Here is an 8,953-nt window from a genome sequence, read left to right on the forward strand (position 1 = left end):
TAAATGATAAAAACTTTATAATATGTTAAAAATTTCCTAGTGCTAGTCCTCTTGCATAGCTTTTCACCTTGAGTTTTTTCAAGCTATCCTTGAATGTTTAGTTTTGTAAATGAACTTTAATATCAACTTATCTAACTTCATAAAAAAGCTTCTTGTAGGATAAGCATCCAAAAGACTCAAACATAAGACCTGAAACTATAAAAATCTCAGAAGAAAGCATAGGGGAAAATCTTCATGACATCGGTCTTGGCAACGATTTTATGGATATTACACCAAAAGCATTGCAACAATAAAATAAATAATTTTAAAAAAAGCTTCTACACAGCAAAAGAAACCTTCACAGAATGAAAAGGCAACCTATGAAGGGGGATGGAGAAAAAATTTGCAACTCATATATCTGATAAAGGGTTAATCTCCAAAATATATAAGGAACTCTTACAACTCAAGTAAAAAAACTGTAATAATCCAATTGAAAAATGGGCAAAGCACTTGAATAGACATTTCACCAAATATGATATACAAAAGGATAATATGCATGTGAAAAGATGCTCAACATCAACCCATCATCAGAGAAATGCAGATCAAAACCAAAATGAGGTATCACCTCACCCTGTCAGAGTAGTTAATCAAAAAGATAAGAAATAGCAAGTGTTGGTAAGGATGTGGAGAAAAGGGAACTATTGCACACTCTTGGTGGGAATATAAGATGGTGCAGCTGCTGTGGAAAACACTATGAAGGATCCTCAAAAATTAAAAATAGAACTGTCATATAATATAGCAATCCCACTTCTGGATATTATCCAAAAGAATTGAAATCAGGATCTTGAAGAAATATTAGCACTCCTATGTTCATTGCAGCACTGTTTACAGTAGCCAAGATATGGAAACAACCTGAATGTCCATCAACAGATGAAAAAAGAAAATGTAATATATATATATATTTAATACATAATATATTTTATATATTTTTCTACATAAAATGGAATACTATTTAGCCTTAAAAAAAGAAAAATCTGCCATATGTGACAACACGGATGAACATGGAGGACATTATGCTAAGTGAAAAAAAACCAGTCACAGAAACACAAATACTGCATGATTCCACTCATATATGAGGTATCTAAAGTAGTCAAATTCATAGAATCAAAGAGTAGAATGGTGGTTTCAGGAGACTGAGGGAAGGGAAAATGGAGACTTATCAACAGGTACAAAGTTTCAGTTAAATAAAATGAATAAGCTCTAGATATCTGCTCTACATCATTATACCTGTAGTCAATAATAACGTATTGTACACTTAAAAATTTGTTAAGAGGGTAGCTCTTGTGTTAAATGTTTTTGTGACAATATACTTCTAAAAATTTTTTTAAATCTTGTCATTTTTATTGGAATTGAACTAACTGGTAGATTAACTTAGAAGAACATATACGCTTCCACATCTCGGCTATTGTAAATAATGCTGCAGTAAACATAGGAGTATATGTATCTTTTTGAATTAAGTGTTTTTGTTTTCTTTCAATAAATGCCCAGTAGTGGAATTATTGGCTCGTATGATATTTCTATTTTTAATTGTTTTAGAAACCTCCATACTGGTTTACACAGTGGTTGTACCAATTTATATTCCCACCAACAGTACATGAAGGTTCCTTTTTTTTCCACATCCTCACCAACACTTGTTACTTCTTGTTTTTGTTTGTTTTTTGATTCTGGCCATTCTGACATGTGCCCTTCAAGGGTTGTTTTAAAAATTTGTTAGAACTTCAAGATGAGATGGCCTTTAAACTTTTGTTGTTAATTTTTCTAATATTATTGCCTTCTTATCAGAAAGCACTTTGGATAATATTTTTACTTTTCTAATGTTTTCTTCATGGCCTAGTATTTTATTAATTTCTGTGCATGTTCCACATGCACTTACAAATAAGCTATATTCTCTTCGATTAGAGTATGAACCTCAACACACCTCCCTAAGATCTATATCCTTTTGTTTTTTTGCCCAATCTTTCTTATACTGAGTATGATGTGTAAAAATCTCCCATTAGTAGAATGTATTCATAAACGTGTCCTCCCATGTTCTTTCATTTTTGCTTTATAAAGGGCATTGCTGTGCTATCGGTGTCATAGATATTCTTAACCACTAAATCTTTGTTGTTAATTGTGGCTTTTATCATAAATAAACATCCTTCCTTTTTACTCTTGCTGCTGTTTTCATTTGAAATTTACTTTGTTAGACATTAAATCACAATTCCATTTATTTGGTGCACTTTTGCTCATCCCTTTACTTTTAGCCATTATGAATCACTGGGTTTTAAGGGTTTCTTTTGTGTGCAGGATATAGTTGGGCTTTCCTTTTTAAGCCAAATTAAAATTCTTTCATTTTAAGTCATGTTTTAGGTTCATTCAAGTTTACTGGCTATTACTAGTATGTTTGTTTTCCTCTGTCATATTACATCATGGTATAACGTTGAGGGCATAATGTTATATTTTCTTTTTTTTTGTTTTTTTAAAGATTTTATTCATTTGACAGAGAGAGAGACAGCCAGCGAGAGAGGGAACACAATCAGGGGGAGTGGGAGAGGAAGAAGCAGGCTCATAGCAGAGGAGCCTGATGTGGGGCTCGATCCCACAACGCCAGGATCACGCCCTGAGCCGAAGGCAGACGCTTAACCTCTGTGCCACCCAGGCGCCCCATAATGTTATATTTTCTTGTGTTTCTTCCTCTAAGGATGTTTTTGCTCTTTCGTTAATTATATTTCTTTTGGGATTTTGGAAGGTTTGTTTTTTGTTTTAGTGGTTAATTTTAATATCACATTTATATCATGCTTTATTTATATCATGTTTAATGCCCTTAAACCACTGTTTTCTTATTAAATTTATTACTTTCTGGTTTGCCATTTTTTTATGGTACCATTTAACTCCTCCTTTTGTTGATAGAAAAATCAATAAAATTATTTTACTTTCCTCTTCCTCTTTCCCTTTCTATTCGATTCCTAACTTTAGTTACATTTTTGCTAATTTTTTAGAGCTTATAACACATAATAGATGTTATATAACATATAACAGTATTCTTCTATCTTTATACCACTTTTATTTTTGTCTTAGATCTAAAATTACCCATATTAAATGCTCATCATCAGTTTTTTGGATGAAATTTTCCCAATCATTCCTTTGTTAGTTGAATCTCATCCACTATTTAATTTCTTAAGAAGGGCTTATGGGTTCAGAATTCTCTGACTTTAAAATAAATTTCAACTTTTTATAGCCTTCATGGCTAGCATGTCTGGATGTAAAAATCTTCATTTGAAACTTTGAGTGTGTTTTTCTACTTTTTAATTTAAAGTATACTTAACATACTGTAAAATTCACCCTTTTAAAACTGCACACTAGAATTTATAACTTTTCAAGTTTTAAGAATTTATATATATATATTTACATTATATATATAGTTTACATATATATATATAAAACCACCACCATATCAACATATACCAAAATAAATACTCCTTTTCAGTCATCCTCTCACCTTAAACCCCTTGAAACTAGTGATCCGTTTTCTTCCTTTGTAGATTTGCCTTTGAAAGAATCTCCTACAATTGGTTAACTTTTTGAAAAATATTGCTCCATTACTTTGCTTTATTTTTGTTAATTGTGAAGTCAGTCTAATTCTCTTAGTCTTGTAAATTTTTCCTTATTTTTACCTGAAATCCCTGAGGATTTTTCTTTATGTTTAAAATTAAAAATAGAATTATCATATGATTCAGTAATTCCACTACTGGGTATTTATCCAGAGAAAATGAAAACACTAAATCGAAAACATATATACATCCTTATGTTTATTGCAGCATTATTTACACTAGCCAAGATATGGAAGAAACCCAAGTGCCCATTGATAGATGAATAAAAAAAGAAAAAAATATATATATTCCACACTATGGAATATTAGCCATGGAAAAGAATGAAATCTTGAAATTTGCAACAATATCAGTGGACCTAGAGAATATAACTTTAATTGAAGTCCGAGAAAGTCAAATACCATATGATGTCACTCATATGTGGAATGTAAGAAACAAAACAAATAAATGAAGAAAAAAAGAGACAAAAAAAAACCCAAACAGAAGAAAGGGGTAAAGAAAGGGGGGGTAATCAGAAGAGGGAATGAAACATGAGAGACTATGGACTATGAGAAACAAACTGAGGGCCTCAGAGGGGAGGGGGGTGGGGGAATGGGATAGACCGGTGATGGGTAGTAAGGAGGGCACATATTGCATGGTGCACTGGGTGTTATACGCAACTAATGAATCATCGAACTTTACATCGGAAACCGGGGATGTACTGTATGGTGACTAACATAATATAATAAAAAATCATTAAAAAAAAAAAACAAAACCAAACAGACTCAAATACAGAGAATAAGCTGGTATTTGCCAGAGGGGAGGTGGTTCGAGCGATGGCTAAAATAGATGAAGGGGAGTAAGAGTACTATTATCTTGATGAGCACTGAGAAATATATAAAATTGCTGGAATCATTATATTGTACATCTGAAACTAATATAACACTGTATGTTAATTACACTTGAATAAAAAAATAAAATCTGAAATGAATGGGGTAAAGGGATGGCAGAATATGAAAAGAAAAATGAAAAACCTCTCTAAAATCAATATTATGAAAACTTTGAATGCCTGAATTTTATTGTGATAATGTGACCTTGCACTTATATAATTATTAATTAATTTGTTATCCCCATCACCTTGTAAAAACATAAATTGTAAGCTCCATAAAGAAGAATAGCTGTTACTGAGTGCTTACTATTTGCCAAGCACTTAGTTTGCCAATGTTTAAAAAGATTATTGAAAATGTATTTATTAAAGATGATGAGTCTCTTTTTCCTTCTTTCCTTCTACGTATGTGTACCGCCCAGAATATAGGGGTGAGAACATGTTTCTGTCACTGTCCCATTGTATACATTAAGGCAACTGTCATTGTTTATAAGTGAGACTGAGCAATAGATTATTTGTGTATGATTTTAATATATTATAAAATTTTGTTTTTTGAAGATTCTGCTACTGATTTATTTAATAAATATGATATACACATCCAATTCTTCTGTCACACAATTTGCATTTTTCTTCATTTTCCAAATGATATTAGTAAAATGATTAACTGTATGAGTGTTTAAGATGATACCTGACACAAATTTAGGATATAATCTGAGATTAAAAAACTAATAAAATCGTACTTACCATAAAGGATTGCAAGCAGAGACAGTGGCATGACAAGTAGTCCCACTAGCATATCAGCAATGGCTAGGGACATTAAGAAGTAATTGGTGGCATTGTGCAGTTTCTTTTCCAAGCTTACTGCCATGATAACGAGAATGTTGCCACCTATTGTCAAGATTATTATGATGACGATTGAAAGTGCTGGCCAGTTTTGTACCCCGTCTGGGAATTTGAAGCGTCCACCATCGGAGGTATTGAAAATGTCAGTTACTAGAGCTGCAACAGGGCTCACAGAAATATCGCATTGCCAAACCAGTAGGCCAATTAGGTGCACACTGAAAATTAAGAAAAAAAAATAATCAGATACATATTATATTGCTTATACCCAGTACATTTCTTATATAAAACAATTGCTTTTCCTTCAGCCACCCTTATCACCATCACCATCATCATCATCATTTCTACTCCCTTAATTAAAATCTCGGTATTTCTTCTTTCTATCCAAGGAATATTATAAGTCAGGCCCTTGTTTATGGAAAAATATGTATATAATTAAAAATTATATTATAAAATTATATATATATATAAAATCTCATTTGATCACACATAACAACCTCATGAAGTCAGTATTGGTTTATGTCCATTATGCAAATGAGGAGTCGGAGGTTCAGAGAGGTTAAGTAAATTTCTCAAGGCAGCACAGCCAATAAGTGGCAGGGGCAGGGTCCATATTCAGGTCCCACTGATTTCAAAGCCTGTATTTTCAACTGTTACTCTATACAAGCAATATGAAACCGCATATTGTTTGTTTTGCTGTAATGGTCTATTTTTATATTTTTTCAATATTAATTTCCTCTAGATATCTTCTGAGACAACTGAGAATAGAATGAAAGATTTTCTTTTAAATATCCAGTACCTGGACAAGAAAATTGGACCGTTAATCTGAAGCTAAGAAGGAATAACTTGTCATCAGACAAAATTCAGGCAAGATGTTAGAAGAGGCACAGAGGGTTGTGGCCATAGTTCATATTCATTTCTTTCTAGAACTCTTTTTACCTTCTCACAGCTGCAGAATGACTTTAGGCTGATCCATACATATTAATATCTGTGCTATAAATTTTCCTTCTATCTGACACTCTGCTCATTTCTGTCCTATGTTTTCTGGGCCCTGTTCTAGGCTAGAAAATGATTGATTTGTGGTGATGATTAATTCCTATGGGTTTGCTGCTTTTCCTGTGCTGGATACAGAATCTCTTAAGTCATTTAAACTGTGCATTTCTCAGGATGGTACTTTTGTCGACTCTACTAATAAGAATGTCAGGCCAGGTGGCAAACAATGTAGGAGAAGTGGACGTGGCTATGTTTTGTACATCCCAAATCATCTTCCCCAGTGGTGGTAGGAGATTTATTCAGGTTACATATATTAAGTGTCCTCTCAAAGTGTGTGTTCCTCAAGTATCTACTAAAACTAACATTTATTTTCATTAATAAAATAGATAAGAAGGACAAGCATATTCAATATTTCCTGCTTAAAAGCAGAGATTATTATTTGAAAACGACTGTTTTTGTGTGTATTCTATGTTCAGTAATAGTTATTCTATAAATAGTAAGCAGCAACTACACTATATGTAGTGGTTGTGAAACCTTGTTATTATTTATAGAGGAGGAAATTTTCTCTACTTGTATAAATACGTGTTGAATAATTTTTTTTTTTTGCAAGACTGTTGAAGTAAGGGTCTTTCTGGAACACATGACTAACATTCAGAGTCTGAGTTCTTCATGTAAATGCTTTTATTTCATTATCTTATTCACTTTTTCTTTCAAATAACAATGTTTTCTCTATACAGGGAAAATACATATGTGATTTGATTAGCTCATCATTTATTACCAATCATCAGAGAAATTTACTGTAGTAAAACTGGATGATTATGATTATTGTAATGATATCGTATCTATAATATTATGCACATGTCATGCACACACACCACACTTTCTAAACTTAAGCTGGAATGCTTGGCTTGAAAAACTATTAGCATTACCCCAATGTTCATAGCAGCAATGTCCACAATAGCTAAATCGTGGAAGGAGCTGAGATGCCCTTCAACAGATGACTGGATTAAGAAGTTGTGGTCCATATATACAATGGAATATTACTCAGCTATCAGAAAGAACGAATTCTCAACATTTGCTGCAACATGGACGGCACTGGAGGAGATAATGCTAAGTGAAATAAGTCAAGCAGAGAAAGACAACTATCATATGATTTCTCTCATCTATGGAACATAAGAACTAGGATGATCAGTAGGGGAAGAAAGGGATAAAGAAAGGGGGGTAATCAGAAGGGGGAATGAAGCATGAGAGACTATGGACTCTGAGAAACAAACTGAGGGCCTCAGAGGGGAGGGGGGTGGGGGAATGGGATAGACTGGTAATGGGTAGTAAGGAGGGCACGTATTGCATGGAGCACTGGGTGTTATACGCAACTAATGAATCATCGAGTCTTACATCGGAAACCGGGGATGTACTATATGGTGACTAACATAATATAATAAAAAATCATTAAAAAAAAAAGAAAAAGAAAAACTATTAGCATTTTAAAATTCAAGTAAAATACTGCAATAATTTTCTGTAGTATTTAAAAATTATATCTCTTAAAATCTTGGTATATTAAGTATATTATTATATATAAAGTATAAAAGTATACTTAATATAAAAGTATATTACTTCCATGTTTTTTAAGATAATGAAGAAATCATGAAAATATTTTGACTTTCTCCTTCTACAAAGGATAGAAAACTAATATTTTTGACATTTTTCTTAAAATAACTTCCTTATTAGTCAAAGCTACCTGACATTCTAAGCAACATGCAGAGAGTGATATACATGGTAATTTTTATCAAATAATCAGTAAATTCTTGTATCAAATAATCAGTAAATCCTATTTCCTGGAACATAAAAAATAAGCTGAAATAATATATGTTTAGAAAAATCTGTATCATAAGTAATCTGATTGATGTGAGTAGAAATTCTTAAAATAAAGGACCAGATAAATAGAAGCAAGTTATTTGCCCTCAACTTTGATTATTCTGTCACTATTAGTTGCATTAGGCATGTGGTCAATTTCCTAACTTCATGACCTCAATGATTTTTTGACCAGTCACTTAACCTCTTAGAGCACCAATTTCTTCTTCTGTACAACAAGGATGATCTCTATCATGTGATTGTTGGGAAAACTAAATGATATATATAAAGTCCTGAAAATTGTACCTTTATCATGATAGGCCCTAAGTAAATATTGGGGCTTACCTTCTTTTTGCTTTCAAAGTTAAACAGAAGTAGTTTATGGTAACTATACCCCAACTCATGTATTTCACAATTGGTGATGAATTTAAATCCTGATTTTATTTTAATAAGATGCCTATTTATGCAAAACGAGACTCAGACAGTAATTTTAAATCTGGGTCTTTTCTGGCTTATCTGAAGAAAAACGTGTCCTTCTGGCATTTCAAAAAACTTCTAGTTTATTTTTTAATTATTTATTTATTTTTTACTTCAAGAGCAACTTTTATTAAAATATCATCAGTAACAGTTCAGTATATAAAGTTAATGACTTCTTCAAGCGCAGTAACCTTCGGACCATAGGCTGATGAAGTCTTATGTATGTGCACACTTATCTGATACCACCCAGGTCTGGAGGTAAGGTATGTGTAAATGTCAGTCATTGTATAAACATGTATTT

At 32.4% G+C, this 8,953-nt stretch overlaps 1 protein-coding gene across 1 annotated transcript in view; it reads right to left on the reverse strand.

The window, feature by feature from the left end:
- The window catches only part of HTR2C (5-hydroxytryptamine receptor 2C), a 150,352-nt gene that overhangs the window by 138,761 nt on the left and 2,638 nt on the right, over positions 1-8,953 (reverse strand). Inside the window, exon 2 of the mRNA XM_008709285.2 lies at positions 5,236-5,549. Coding sequence (XP_008707507.1) covers positions 5,236-5,549 — 314 coding nt within the window. The remainder of the gene's footprint in view (positions 1-5,235; positions 5,550-8,953) is intronic.

The sequence above is a fragment of the Ursus maritimus genome (assembly GCF_017311325.1).
Source record: "Ursus maritimus isolate PB19 chromosome X unlocalized genomic scaffold, ASM1731132v1 scaffold_X1, whole genome shotgun sequence".
Taxonomy (NCBI): Eukaryota; Metazoa; Chordata; class Mammalia; order Carnivora; family Ursidae; genus Ursus; species Ursus maritimus.